This window comes from Prionailurus viverrinus, chromosome B3 (assembly GCF_022837055.1).
Source record: "Prionailurus viverrinus isolate Anna chromosome B3, UM_Priviv_1.0, whole genome shotgun sequence".
Taxonomy (NCBI): Eukaryota; Metazoa; Chordata; class Mammalia; order Carnivora; family Felidae; genus Prionailurus; species Prionailurus viverrinus.
The window spans coordinates 114,158,817-114,173,910 of NC_062566.1; the positions used below are offsets into that span (position 1 = coordinate 114,158,817).

Consider the following 15,094-nt stretch of genomic DNA (forward strand, 5'->3'; position numbering starts at 1 on the left):
GCTGTGCTAATTTTCTTACGTGAACGTAGTATAATGTGTAACTGGGAACTGCTGAACCTTTATCAGGACACAGTTAAGAAACATAAATGCGTTGTTCCTGTTATTCACTCAAAATGGAAGGGTATGGACCATAGCAGGCCACAGCTCTGAAGGATACAGTATTAAGTCCATGAAAAGCCTTGAAACAACTATTCTGAATACTTGGCTTCTGAAAAAATTTTTTTCTAGAAAATATCTAACTCAAATTGATGTAAAAGCTGTCAAAACAAGAACTCACAGGACGTGTATGCTGTAGTGCGGTGCAGATATTTTATGTGCTGGAGGGTTATCTTTTTAAAATCATTATGGGAGTGCCTGGCTGGCGCAGTCAGTAGAGCATGCAACTCTCAGGGTCATGAGTTCAAGCCCCATGTTGGGTGTTGAGCTTACTTAAAAAAAATACTATGTAGGTCACATCAATGGAAAAAAACAACATTACTTTTATTGATTGTCCTGTCACTTTCCTAAAACTCTCCAAAACCTTTTGTTTCTAAATAGTGAATAGCATATAAAATGTTGGGAATGATTGATCAGAAATAAGATCGTGGCAAGAAAACCAAATTTGGCCATTGTTCTCAGAAGGAGCATATGAGAGGTGCCTTCCTGGTTATATTGGCTAAGGGCATCAGGAAGCATGGAAGGTGTTCATTGTTCATTCCCTCCTTTGGGAATCATTTGCTTTTTTGAATCTTGTAGCAATGTCACGAAAGTTTGCCACAGAACTATCATGATTTGTCATCTGCTGGGAGAGGTTTCTGGTTTTGGGGGGTACTGACAACAGTGTTCTTAATGAGATGAAGAATGTCCTCTGGCAGAGTTGAGAAGCAAGAATAATGATGTTGGAGTTCCTGCATCACTTGATAAGTACCACAGTCTTCTGTAGCCCAACCATTCTCTCTGGGTACTTTTCTGTGTGCTCTGCATGTGTGTGTGGTGGTGGTGGGGGGGGGGGGGGGTACTTGCTTAGGATCTGGTTAGAAGTGAAATGACAGCTTCCGTTAAGTACAATGTTGCCCCCTTATATTTGGGAGTCCAGAGCAATGGAAGGATCCGCAAAAGACAGGGTTTAAGATGGGAATGTTTTCCAGAAACAAAGTTCGAACCAAATTTGAGAAAAAGGGAAGAATCAGAATTGGCACGAAGACAACATATGCCAAAAACAAAATCAGGAAGGAAGAGGTATATGAGACACCCAAAGATAATTGGTTTCTGAATTAAAGTGATGGTTTATCCAGAGGAAAACCCATTTAGCTAACAATCTTCCATAGGTACTTAGAATATATCTTCTTCATTAGATGATTTGTAGAAACCATGGAGGATGTGACCTGACCTGCTACACGGGCCTTTCAGCACAGGGGACCTCTTAAATTTTTTTTTTTTTAATGTTTTTATTTATTTTTGAAGGAGTGAGAGCATGAGCAGGGGAGGAACAGAGAGAGAGGGAGACACAGAATTCGAAGCAGGCTCCAGGCTCTAAGCTGTCCGCACAGAGTCCGACGCCTGATGTGGGGCTCGAACCCACGAACTGTGAGATCGTGACCTGAGCTGAAGTTGGACGCTTAACTGACTGAGCCACCCAGGCACTCCCGGGGGACCTCTTAATCTTGACCAAGATTCATTCTCTTACACAGGCTTGCCCTTCTGTGCCTTGTGTGCCACACCCTCTAAAGGGGAGAAATGGAAGGGCCTCAACCCAGGTTTGTTGGAGTCCTAATTTTTTAAGATTTTTTTTTTTTTTTAAGTAATCTCTACACCCAATGTGGGGCTTGAACTCACAACCCCTGAGATCCAGAGTTGCATGTTCCACTGACTGAGCCAGCCAGGCACCCCAATGGAGTCCTATTTCTTAGGATAAGGGGTGACATACTCTTGCTGCCACTGTTTGCCCTTCTCCCCGCCCCCCCAAAATTAACTGCATAGTTATGCCAGGTCAATTCCCTATGCAAAAGAGGAAAGGATTTTGTTACCCCTTTACCCATAAGCATACCTTGAGGTGGAATGCATGTAATTTTCTGATTGTGATTAGTTTTCTTGGGTAGCAGACCTAGTCAAGAGCCACTAAACTCAGAGATATGTATAAGGAAGATCTAAAAGTAGAAATAACACCAGGAGCTAGGTCAGTATATACTACATTTAAATACCCGGATTTATGTGAATTCTTTAAGGGCCGGTGCATCCCCTCTGGACATGGCTAGCACAGTGATGGACACACAGTAGTCTCTCAAATACTGGGAGACACTGAGGAGAGATTTGGGGGACTTTATCCTGCATCTAGATTTTTCAAGATTTTGTCCACCAAGCACTGTAGCCTATTAGTAGTAATTTGTTTTTCTATTTACTAATTAGATTTACCTACACATGCTGTAAAATGGTGTTAAGCTTGTTTGGTGAGGTGACTGGGTTTTACTTGCATGAGCCAGACAGATGTGAATGTAGGATTTGTTAAGATTTTCTGAAAGACTGAAAATGACCTCTCTGCCAATTCTTCTGCCATCGCGGGAATCTATCTGCTTGGGAAGCCTTGGTTTCCCAAGCTTCCCCTGCCCCATTCCCTCCTAGTTCAGGAGTCTTCTCTGGAATAACCCAGCCAGAAGGTCATCAGTAGACATCATCGGGGTGCCTTGGTGGCTCAGTCATTTAAGCATCCCACTCTTGATTTCAGTTCAGGTCATGATTTCATGGTTCATGAGATGGGGTCCTGTGGCAGGCTCTGCCCTGGCAGCACAGAACTTGCTTGGGATTCTCTCTCCCTCTCTCTGCCCTCCCCTGCTCATGCTCGCTCGCTTTCTCTGTCTCTCTCTCTCTCTCAAAGCAAATAAACAATAAGAAGACATCATCAGGCCTGAGGACTGTAAAGTCCGAGTGGAATGGGAAGGACTCTTATATCCTGTCTGACCTCTGCCTTCACTCTGGTCTCTTTCCTGTCTGCTTTCTAGGGCAGGGCTGGTAAAGGCAGAACGGACTTCACATTTTCTTTCTATGGCTACTCTGGCACTCAAACGGCTCTCCTGGCCCTTCAGAAGGGAATCCCGTGAATGTTAAGGGCCTTCAGCCTTTGTGGGAACCCCACAGTGCAACCAGCTAGCTTAGGGGTGAGTGTGTTGACTCTGGTGATGGAGGATACTGCCCCCGAACCGAGGTGCCCCTGTGTCAGATGGGCCCGTGGCAATGACCCCGGAGCAGCCACTGTAGGGAGACCTACGGACCATCTTCTCCCCACCCCTGTCCACATGTAGCAGGTTATCCTTTGAGGGACTCTTTCTGGCCATCAAGGACCAGATTTTCCCCTTTCCCTCTTGTGCCCTAGAGAAACCGATGAGGTAATAAATAGACGTGTTACAAGTGATTATGCAACTTTGGTCATTAAAGATGTGACTCACCAAGGCACTCCAAGCCTGTGCTAATTGCACGGATTGATTTTTGTTTTTAAGTCAAAGGCACTGGTAAACATTTTTGTGAGGGGAGGCAGGTGATCTGACCCAGAGAGGCCGGTCTCAGTGGGACGTCGAGGTGAGCAGGCGGGGCTGCCTGGCAGCTGCGGGCTCCCTGCCCACCTGCTGCTTGGTTAGGGCCCTCCGTCTCCCGCCTCCCCAAGCAGCGCCCTAGCCTGGCGGGCGAGGTGGAGGAAGAGGAGGAGGGCGAGGCCTGGCCACCCCCGCACGGGGCTCCTGCCCTGCCCCCACGGGGCTGGCCGGCCCAGCTGGTTTCGCAGCCGCGTCCCTAAATCCGCCCCTCCCCGGCCGCCGCCGCCGCCTCACCCCTCCCCGGGATCCGACTCCCTCCGTGGGGGCCGCGGGCCTGCGGCCTCGTTCCGTTTCCCGGGGGTCTGACGCTCACGCGGCTCCCCCAGCCGCCCGGACACATGCCTCTGTTATTTTGTCGTGGCCCGGTTCTCTGGACAGGGAAGCCAGCAGAGAAGGTCTCTCGTCCACCCTGGCGCCTCTGGCAGGATGAGGGGAGCCAGTGCAGGCAAGTACACGCAGACCGCGGGGCTGTGCCTCCCAGCTGGCCGCCAGCCCCCCCCAACCCACCCTACCCCCGCCCCGCCCCGCCCCGCCCCGCACCCTCTAGCGGTGTGGGGACCAGCGGGCGGAAGCGGTGGGGGGAGCTGGGTGCGTGCACTCACCGCCCCATCCCAGGCCTCCTGGGAGGTAGTTGCTCAACAAGTGTTTGTGAGCCAATGAAGTAATGGTGGATTAGGGGTCCACAGGAGGGGATTTCCATGCAGGACGACGTAAACAGGTCTGTTTAAACAGGGAAGATGTTTTAAGTAGGAACAAACATTTACTAATTTTGCCCTTGTTTATAATGGAGAATGTGGAGACAGGAGGCCAATTAGCCTTATCTGCTTAAGGGACCCTGCATTTTATAGGGGGTGTTCAGAGTTGAATCCAAACAGAATTCCTACCCCAGGCACGCTTGTGATGTTGAGAAATAAATACATGGGTTTGTCCTGGGTCAGTGTCACCACATTGAATGCAGGAGGAATAAAGGACAGCACAGTTCTTAATCCTTGTACTTACCCCTCATTCAACCAAGAAAAGCCCCAGAGGAACCTAGTTGCCTGGTGAAACCAATTCCACTGAGCATTTCCTATCAATGTGCCTCAGACACTACACCCAGCCCATCACAAGCAGTCTCAGGTGGACCACATCCCACCCTGTGAGAAGGGAACCCTCCTCATTTCACAGGTGAGAAAACGGAAGCCTTGAGATGGCGAGGAACAGCCCAGACTCATGCACAACAAAAAGGTGGGAAAAAATAAAAATAAAAAAGGGGCACCTGGGTGTCTCAGTCATTTGAGCATCCGACTCTTTGTTTTAGCTCAGGTTATTATCTCACAGTTCATGGGTTCGAGCCCCATGTCAGGCTCTGTGCTGATGGTGTGGATTCTCTCTCTCTCTCTCTCTCTCTCTCTCTCTCAAAATAAATATAAATAAACTTAAAAAAAAGAAAAAGCAGGTGGGAGAGGCGGCCCAGCCCAGAGCCTGTGCTTCTTAGCTCCAGGATGGAGGGGCACTGGAGACCTGTTTCTGTCAAGTTGGATCACCTCTCTGGGACTCTGTTTTCTCCTCTGTAAAATGCAGAGTCTGACAATGTTTCTGAAAAAAAATTTTTTTTTCCCAAATATAATGTGTTGTCAAGTTGGAAATTTTCTAACTAAAGCTCAACAACAGGGGAACACGGGACCCTGAGCATCTAGGACACTTCCCAAAGTAGCAGCCCCGTGCAGAAACGTCTGGAGTTGAATATACATAAAAGTTACCATCGGAATCATTTTTAAGTGTGCAGTTCACAGGTATTCAAGCCGTTCGTAATGTTGTGCAGCTGTCACCAGCACAGATGTCCCGGACTAACCAGCCCTCCACCCCGCCCTCCCGGCAGCCCTTGACAACTGCCATTCTACTTTCTGTCTCCATGAACTAGACTGCTCTAGGGACCTCAAATTAGTGGAACCATGCTGTATTTGTTTGTGTCTCATTTATTTCTCTTGGCACAGCGTTCTCAGGGTTCATCACGTTGTTGTAGGTTCGTTTCAACAGAAAGATAACCACAACACCATCATAAACCATTACCCAATATATTTCACCCCTCCCCCCCAACATAGCACACTCCCAATCTTAAAAGTTGATGTTCCCCGAATCCATGCCTTGTGCTGTGTATTTGGTGTCTTTCTGCAAACCCTGCTTTGAGAACTTCCTCCCCTACTCTAGCCACCAGTGCAGCCCAGTCACAACTGGAATTCAGGGTGTGTGCTGAGTGGAGGCCTGTGCTGAGAGCCTTCAGGGTCCCCAGGGCCACCCCCATCTCTCTGCTGCCCTCCTTTGTTCTCAGCCCCTGGGGCGGTTGACTCCTGGGAAGTTTCCATTTTAACATTGATTTTTGTTTACATTAATCTATGGTCTTCCTTTTATTTTTTTAAATTTTTAAATTTTTTTTCTAATTTTATTTTTTATTTTTGAGAAAGAGCGGAGAGAAAGAGTGCTAGCCGGTGAGGGGCAGAGTGAGAGGGAGACCCAGAATCTGAACCAGGCTCCTGGCTCTTGTCAGCACAGAGCCCAATGGGGGGCTCAAACACATGATCCACGAGATTATGACCTGAGCCGAAGCTGGACGCGTAACCAACTGAGCCACCCAGGCGCCCCGTATTGTCTTCCTTTTAAAAATGAAGAAATTGCCATGCAGGAAGGTTAACTTGCCGGACACATCCCAGCCAGTGAGTACAGATGCCAGATTCCAACCCAGGCCTGGGGACTACATGGACTTAACACCTCTTCCAGCCCCACCGTCTCCCACCGCCTCCCCCACGATGGAATTCAGCAGGCCACCGGCCTCTGTCACCGTCATTAACATTGTGCTAACGTTGTGAACCCCATTTGTAGTCATGTTGTGTTTAATTTGTGCAGGTCTACAATCCCTTATTTGCAATTATGAAATTCAAAAGGCTCTGAAAACCGAAAGGTTTCTCCTAGGCTTGTGAGTAGGTGTGGCCTGAGGCTATTCAGAGTCTCAGTTTAGCCTGTTTAGGTGAATATTTGTATGTTTTGCTGCAGAGGTATAAGTGCATGTAGTTTTGTTGTTGATTTTGGTTGGTTGGTTTTGATTAAAGAAAGCTTCCAGAAAGTACTGGAGGTAGTATGTCATATGCAGTTTAGTAACTTCTAAAATCTGAAAAATGCTCAACCCTGAAACACATTTGGCCCCGAGAGTTTCTAATAAGGAATTGGGGCCTAGACATATGTAATAGGAGTATAGTTATATAAAGCTGTAAAAATAAAAGGCTTAGACCTAGTTTTATGTCCATGCATTTTTAAGTGGTATCATGCTCTAAAATAAGGGTCAGGATAATAGGTTCACAAATTACTGAAGTTAGAGAAACTCCCCACCCCACCCTACCCCCCCGACAAAGTTAGTAGAATTTCCCCCTTTCATTTAACTTGAGCATTGGGAATTGCGTTTCCGAATTGAGAGGTGCTGGTCCTCTGACTTTCTGAGTAATGTTTCTAGGCCTTTGGCACAAGGCACAGACACTTGTCAGCTTCCAGGCTGAGAATTATCCAAATACAGAGGCTGAAGCGGCAGAGGAGATGAGCCGTGCCCTGAGAGTGCGGTGGAGAGAGACCGAGAAGAAAGGATCTGAAGAGCTTTGGCAGCTGGCCTGTGGGGGTCCCAGTCCCCGGCCCTCCCTGGCAGCCCACAGGGGACAGCAGCAGCAGAGCAGGGGATGCTGAGGCAGAGGCACAGGGGTCTTCAGAGGGGGAGAGAGGACCTGCCCTGTCTCTGTCACTGCTGATAGGGGCACCGAGGCCACTGCCACTCAGCCATGGGACACCCACCCTGAGCTGAGGGGGACCCTCCGGGCCTGCATGCTGCAGACTGGCCCCACACCCCACATTGACCTTTGTGGGGGCCTGAGCTCTGAAGCCCCTCCCACTGAGGAAGCAGAGGGTGGGCAAAGTGGGCTCCTCACACTTTCTCCCTTAATGTCTCCAGGAGTTCATGCAGTTAGCTTCTGCAGGAGACTGTAGGCCGACCCTTATGGTGTGTGTGAGCGTGTGTGTGCACACACACGTGTGCAGGGGTGAGTGTGTGTGTTCCCGTGTGGAAGGAAAGGGATGAGATTGAGGCTGGAGCTGCTGGACGGAAGCCAATCAGGAAATATTTTCTGGAAAGCCCCCTACCTCCCTCCGTGTTGCTGCCCTAACACCAAGCGTCTTCAAATGGCCTCGCCCTCCCTCCTGGTGCCCTGTCCCGGGATCTGGACTGAGGATGGGGCAGATGGGGTGGGTCTGTGTCAGGCCTGATGTCACTGAAGGACATCCCAGGATTTGTTCTTTCTCTCTGGGTGGCCCTCGTGTCTGCAGGAAGTGTCAGGGAGCTGTATTTCTGTCCCACCTTTGAGCATAAACCTCCCCTCCACAGTCAGGTGGCTTATCTTATGACAGCACTTGTCAGATATACTGAGCTTTGGACTTCTTCTCATGGTCTTGCTCGGTGTTTCAAGGTCCTGACCTGGACATGGCAGCAACAGGGGGAGGAAGACAGATTAGTGTTGGGATCTGAAAGCACAGAGTCAAGTTGAGGGGCAGACTGGCAAGGGGCATTTAACGCTCCCCTCCCCCCCCCACCCCCAACTTTGAATGACTCCAGCAAGGGAAATGGATAGATGCATGGGAGGGGGAGGGAAGAAAAGGCAGAGAGAGAAATGGAGAAATCCTCTCATGTGAAGCGTTCTTTTTCCTTTTGGATTTCCTTTTGCAGATAGTTTTATTCTGGATTAACACATAGCGCTAGAATGCAGTGCCCTACTAGAAGGTAAACTCCCCAAGGGCAAGACGGTCTGTGTGTTGCGACAGCTTGGGACAGCCGACCACGTATCTTCCCAGCTCTGTGCTTAGCGACATAACCTTGGTAGCCTGAAAACAGCCATGGAGTATTTACCCACGGAAGTTGATAAAGGCTACTGGGCAGCACTTTTTCCCTCCAGAGAGCTGGGTGTTACTTACGCGTTTGCCACCACTGGACAGGTCTCTCCGCAGCTTCTGGAAGAGGAGGCCTTCAAGTGTCCCTGGAATGAATAAACAACCATCAGCAAGAGAGGGAAGAAGAGTAGCAGCATCCTCTCCAAGTCCAGTTAAACAAGCGCCGTGTGCCAGCAGCTGCACATCGGAACGAGGTTCCCATCCGGGCAACCTGCCGACTCTTGCTTCGTAGGTCTTGGCGGTCAGGGTGCAGCCGTGCTCCTTCCTGTTGGGGTTGGCATCTACGAGGACCATTCAGGGTTTTCTCTGGGGATGATATGGGTCATTGTAACCTGAAAGTGGTGGTGGCAGCTTCCAGAGACCAACAGGACAGTCCTAACCAGAACTGCTCCTGGGCCATGGTCTATGGCATTGGTGGGGACTCTGGCCCTTGTCTGTGCCTGATTCTCCAGGCTTCCTGTCCGTTCCATGAGCTCTCAATGTCCTTACTTAAGCCTCAACTTGCTCAGCTGAGCCTCGCACAGAGGGTGGGTAGAGTAGGGAAGTACTTAGCCGCTATAAAGCGGCTTCCACTTTCCCTGACCTTGCGAGATTCACAATTTAGAGGGAGGAAAGGGACACATTCGTATCACTGTAGTAGTTCCAAAGTGCAATCCCGGCGCCGTGGGAGCACAGAGGTAGGCTTTAAGGGAAGGCCTCCTGGAAGTGGCCTATCCTTGGAGCCTGGAATGGGTTTCCATTCTAACCCAGCCTTACAAGAAGATCTGGCCACTTATTTCTAGGCTGTGTCCCTGGATCTGCAATCTGCTGAGATGATCCAGATGTAAAGAACCCAGGAAACAGGCAGAGGGAGCACGGGGCAGAAGGAACTTTTGCTGAGCACGCACTTAGTAGGAGCTTTATAGCGGCTAAGTACTTCCTTATTCTTTTTTTTTTTTTTAATTTTTTTTTTTTTCCGTACTTCCCTATTCTACCACGCTCTGTGTGAGGCTCAGCTGAGCAAGTTGAGGCTTAAGGAGGTGACATGATTTAGTCCTAAGTTCACACACAGAGCAGAACAGGTTCCCAGTCTAGGTCTGTCTGCCTCCAAGGGCTGTACCCCCTTCTGCACCCTGGGCTTCTCAGACCAGCAGGTCCAGGCAGAGGGGGATTTACAATGAGAGGGAAGGTCTCTGGTCTCACCCCAGAATCTTCTTTCTAAATCACCATTTTGTGTGTGTGTGTGTGTGTGTGTGTGTGTGTGCACCAATTGTGCACACAATTTTTGGTGAACAATTATGTTCTGGGCACCGTGCTCACACATCCTTCTGGGGTAGAGAACTTGAGGCTTGGGAGAGGACTACTTACCCAAGCCGGGAACTGCTCGAGCCTGGCTCCTTCACGCTGTGTGTTGACTCTGCTTCCCTACCTTCTGGGTCTTCTTTGCAGCGGCGGTGGGGAGCAAGAAATCATGGGGCTGGGTGCCTGAGAAGGGATCACTGAGGAAAAACAGGAGCAGACCAGGAAGGTGCCTCAGCGGCCCCACCCCCCAGAGCGGGAGAAGCAGCTTCCTCCCACTTAAGGGACCTTTGACCAAGCCCAGAAAATTCCTGGCTGATGGGGGCAGGGAGTGGGGCTTCTTGAATGGAAGAAGCTATTTTCCTTTTCTAGACAGGCTTTGGGTAATTCCACTCCCTTTTCTCTGCCAAGCTTTATCTTTGCCTAAGAATTCACACTAGTCCCCAGGGGCCCCTGCTACACAGCTGCTGCCGCTTCTTTCTTCACTGATGGGTAAGGAATGGGACAGATGTAAAATGCTTACGTTTTAATAAGCGTTTTGTCTGAGCATCAGTGACAACTTAGAGAGATGATCTACAGGGGCTGCCGCTCTCAACGGGGGCGGGGAGCTTCCTACTGGTGTTTCTCTGCCCGAAAGGAGGCCATGGGAGAAATGACCAGTGCTCAGGGTAAGTAAAGGACGGAAGGTATAAGAAGATGAGGGAGGGGGCTTGGGTGGCTCAGTCGGTTGAGCATCTGACTTTGGCTCAGGTCATGATCTCGCGGTTTGTGGGTTCGAGCCCCGCGTCGGGCTCTGTGCAGACAGCTCGGAGCCTGGAGCCTGCTTTGGATTCTGTGTCTCCCTCTCTCTGCCCCTGCCCTGCTCGCACTCTCTCTCTCTCTCTCTCTCTCTCTCTCTCTCTCTCTCAAAAATAAAAAAAATAAAGGAGATGAGGGAAAGGGACCAGCCGTGTGACCTCCCCACCTCCCATGCGGCCCAGGGCCAATGCTATGTTCCTGGGGGTAGGTGATTTTCAGTCAAAAAGGGATGGCAGGCAAGAAGTGCCTTTGCTGAGAAAAAGGACAATGCGAAAAGGAAATGAAATGTATCACATGTTTTGAGTCCCTACTTTGATCCTAACTAGTGCCTTGGGCACAGGTGATGGGGAGGCAAGCTTTGTCCTTAGCCTCTTACAAGCTGAGTTAGGGAGACTCGGGTTCCCACAGAGTGATGCACCATAAACTACAGCAGACAGGGACAGAGACTGAGGGAGTGGGGCGGGCACCAATTCTGCCTGCTACAGTATGGGGAAGGCTTCTAGAAGAGGTGACATTTGGTCAGGGCCTTGAGGGATGAGTAGTAGCTTGCAAGGTAGAGTGGGTTTTCAGAGTGCATTCTAGGCAGTGTGAAAAGCTGGCTGGGAGGGTAGCAAACAGCAGCCTGTGTGAGGAGAAACAGCTGTGGCTGAAGTACAGACATACTTTGGAGATACGCCAGGTTCAGCCCCAAACCACTGCAATAAAGCGAATATCACAATAAAGTGAGTCAAATAGATTTTTTGGTTTCCCAGAGTATATAAAACTTAGGTTTACACTATACTGTAGTCTATGAAGTATGCAATAACATGTCTAAAAAACTAAAAATTTTTAAAAATGTTTTTAAATTTATTTTTGAGAGACAGAGAGAGAGACAGCATGAGCGAGGGAAGGGCAGAGAGAGACTGAGACAGAATCTGAAGCAGGCTCCAGACTCTGAGCTGTCAGCACAGAGCTCAACACGGGGCTCAAACTCATGAGCGGTGAGATCATGACTTGAGTTGAAGTCAGATGCTTAACCCACTGAGCCACCCAGACGCCCCTAAAACATTTTTTTAAAAGTAAACTGTATGCCCCGCACAGGGCTCAAACTAACAACCCCTGAGATCAAGAGTTGCATGCTCAGCGGGTTAAGCTGAGCTTTTGATTTCGGCTCAGGTCATGATCTCACAGTTTGTGAGTTTGAGCCCCACAGGGGGCTCTGCACTGACAGCACAGAGCCTGGTTGGGATTCTCTCTCTCCCCCTCTCTCTGCCTTGCTCCCCTCTAAATAAGTAAGTAAGTAAGTAAGTAAGTAAGTAAATAGATAGATAGATAGATAGATAGATAGATATTTAAAAAAGAAAAAACAGAGTTGCATGCCCTACCAACTGAGCCAGTCAGGTGCCCCTAAAAAACACATTTTTTTCTAATTAAAAAAGACTTCATTGATGAAAAATGCTAACCGTCATCTGAACTTTCAGGGCATCCTAACCACTGATCACTGGTTACCATAACATAAAATAATGAAAAATTTTGAAATATTGCCAGAATTGCCAATATATGACACGAAGTGAGCAAATACTGTTGGAAAAATGGGGCCAGTAGACTTGCTCTAGGCAGGGTTGCCACAAACCTTCACTTTGTAAAAAATGCAATAAAGTGCAATCAAGCAAATTACACACACAAAAAAACACAACAAAAAAACCAAAAAACCCCAAAACACAAAACCACCCAACAACCAAAAACCCTCAATCCTCCAAACCAACAACCCAAGGAGGCACAAGAAAGTGAGGTCTGCCTGTACAGAATTCAAGGGTGGAAGAGGCGGACGGCTGGACGCAGAGGTGTGTTGTATGTAAGGTGAGCATGGAGCGGGATGATACAGAGATGGATGGCTTAGACAGAGGAAGTGGGACCGGGGTGGTGACTGGTGCCCCCGCCTCCCCCCCCAGTAGAGGAAACACAGAATGGAGGGCAAGCCAAGCTCTGGCACAGACCCAAGGGGATGCAGCACGGGTCACTGCAGGGAGGCGGGGGCTTTCCACTGGGACTGGGGATGGGTGTCTGCAGGGCTGGCTGGGGCGGGGGGAGATGGGGCGGGGAGAAGCCAGCCAGCGGCAGGGAGAGAAAGTCCAACCTCCGCAGGCGTTCCGCGCCGCCAGGCCAACCTCCCATTCCAGGGGCGGGCACCGACGGAGCAGCGCTGCGTGCCCCGCGCGGCCGGAGACCCAGGTAGGAAAGCCGAGGGACAGTGCCCCGGGGGCAGGGGCGGCTCGCTCCGGGGCTGCTGCAGGAACGTGCCCCGCCTGGCCCGCAGGAAGAGCGGTATCGGAGGAAGTAGGGGGTCCCGGAGGGGAACCCGCCTCCGGCTCTGTCCACCGAGGTCACCGCTCCGCACCGCACCTCGGGCGGGGCTGGGAGGTCACCGGCGGGCGGGAGACGCCGGGAGCCACTGGGGCTAGTGGTGGGCGGTCGGACGCAGCCGGAGCCCCGCGCAGACGCCGTCCGCCCCCTCGGACCTTGCCTCGGTGGGACGCCTTTGCCGCGCCTCCCAGGCGCCGGGCCCAGGAGACCGAGCGTGCCCCTCCCGGAGGTGTCGTCAGGGCCAGCACGTGCCCGGTGGCCCTGGCGCCTCGCGTGGGAAGGTCACCTTTCCACTTTGGGGGGGTCTGCGCCCGCGCGTTCCCGGGCGGGCGGGTGGGGGGCGCGGGCACGTCCCCGGGCCGGGACTGCGGACCGCGGGCGCCTCCTCGTGACCGACGTGGGGAAGATTCTTGCGTGGGAGGCAGACGGGGAAGGGTGTCGCACCGGCCTCGGGCGTCTCCGCATCCGCTGGGGACCCTGCGGACACGTGGCGCCTGGCGCGCAGGGACCCCAAGTACGGGTCGCGGGCCAGCCCCCGCGAGGAGGAGCAGACGGGCTTGGCCTCCGCTTCGGCCCAGGTCCGGCACCAACGCGTTCCTCGGGGACACGGTGTGAAAGGAGCCCCCACTGTCGGGCGGGTGCGCAGCGGGCCCTGCCCTCGGGCAGTTGGGGGAGCCCCGCATAGTCGTCCGGTGCCCAAGACCCAGGGCCGGTCTTTTTTGCGTTTTTCTCCCAAGTGAATTGAAATAGCCTTCCAGGCTTTCCAGGACCCTGGGATTGCATATGTGGGCCTTGATCTAGTGTAATTGCAGCCGTGGTGGTGGTACCTAGTAGCAATTTTAAGTCCGGTCTTTCTTCTGTCCTTCCGTCTCTCCCTTGGCTCTGCTCACCTCCGCCCCTTAAGGCAGCCGGCTTTAGAGAAGCATCTCCCCAACACTCATCTTGGCATGAGCCCTAGAACAGTACGGTGCTGTTACAGGAGCTGCGGGGCGGGGTGCGCAGAGCAGAGGTCGTCCTGGGCGGTGGGGTGTGGGGAGAGAAGGCCGTCCCCCCTGCCCCCCCGCCTGCAAGCCCCAGGAACCTCTGATTTGACTGTGAAAATAACGACCAAATGAATCAGTGTTTGTGCTAAATTAACGAAGCATGTACGTCGCTAAACGTGCCAGGTTAAATTTTGCTGAACTTGGCTTGTGTGTGCTCTGTTTTGTCCTTGTAAAATGAAGTCATTTTATGCTAAAAAAAAAAAAATTAGAACATTGGTAGAATTACAGATTTGTAAATTTGAACTTACAAGTCAGTACTCGCTTGCTGTTTTGTACTGAAGGAGCAAATTGCTTATGTCATTCTTTGGTACAGTGCACAGACTGAACACACACACCACACTGGGGTCTACTTGTGGAGACTTTCTTGTGCAGAGAAATGCTGACTTGGGTTTACAGTAGGGTTACAATTGACATTTTTAAAGCATTTGAGCTTTGAAAGCATCTTGGGAGAGATTTTTAAATGCAACTTTTAAAAATGTTTATTTTTGAAAGAGTGCGCGTGCGCATGAGCGGGGGAGGGGAAGAGAAAGGTAGAGGATGAGAAGTGGGCTCTGTGCTCATAGCCTGATTCTTTGGGGCTTGAACTCAAACCTGGAGATCATGACTTGAGCCCACGTTGGGCGCTTAACTGACTGCGCCATCCAGGCACCCCCAGAGAATTTCTTTAAAAAAATTATATATATATATATATATATATATATATATATATTTGTAAGATTTTATTTTTAAGTAATCTCTACACCTAACCGTGGGGCTCAGACTCACAACCCTCTCATGAAGAGTCACATGCTCCACCCACTGAGCCAGCCAGGCGCCCCTATATTAACAAGTTTTAGAAACAACTGGTGTGATGGATTAAACAAATTTTTTTTTAATGTTTATTTATTTTTGAGAGAGAGAGAGAGACAGAGCATGAGTGGGACAGGGGCAGAGAGTGAGGGAGACAGAATCTGAAGCAAGCTCCAGGCTCTGAGCTGTTGGCACAGAGCCCGACGCGGGGCTTGAACCCACAAACCTGGAGATCATGACCTGAGCTGAAGTTGGATGCTTAGCTGAGTCACCCAGGCATCCCTGTAATGGATTTTTAAAAAGCAATCTCTTGGGGCACCT

General features: G+C 50.6%; 1 protein-coding gene and 1 long non-coding RNA gene across 9 annotated transcripts in view; one reads left to right on the forward strand and one right to left on the reverse strand.

The window, feature by feature from the left end:
- Positions 1-6,971: 6,971 nt before the first annotated feature.
- LOC125167697 (uncharacterized) lies at positions 6,972-10,064 on the reverse strand. Its single transcript, XR_007152898.1, has 3 exons — positions 9,870-10,064; positions 8,547-8,608; positions 6,972-8,052 (listed from the first exon to the last, which is right to left on the reverse strand). It is a non-coding gene; the product is annotated as an uncharacterized LOC125167697 (long non-coding RNA).
- A 42-nt stretch (positions 10,065-10,106) lies between these two features.
- The window catches only part of PAPLN (papilin, proteoglycan like sulfated glycoprotein), a 37,578-nt gene continuing 32,590 nt past the window's right edge, over positions 10,107-15,094 (forward strand). For 2 of the 8 annotated variants that reach the window (XR_007152897.1, XM_047862193.1), the window contains exon 1: positions 12,669-12,809. Coding sequence is in view for 1 of the 8 variants with exons in the window: in XM_047862193.1 (XP_047718149.1) it covers positions 12,669-12,809 (141 nt within the window). In the remaining 7 variants the exon portion in view is untranslated. The other 6 variants (XM_047862195.1, XM_047862194.1, XM_047862199.1 and 3 more) reach the window with 6 other exon arrangements.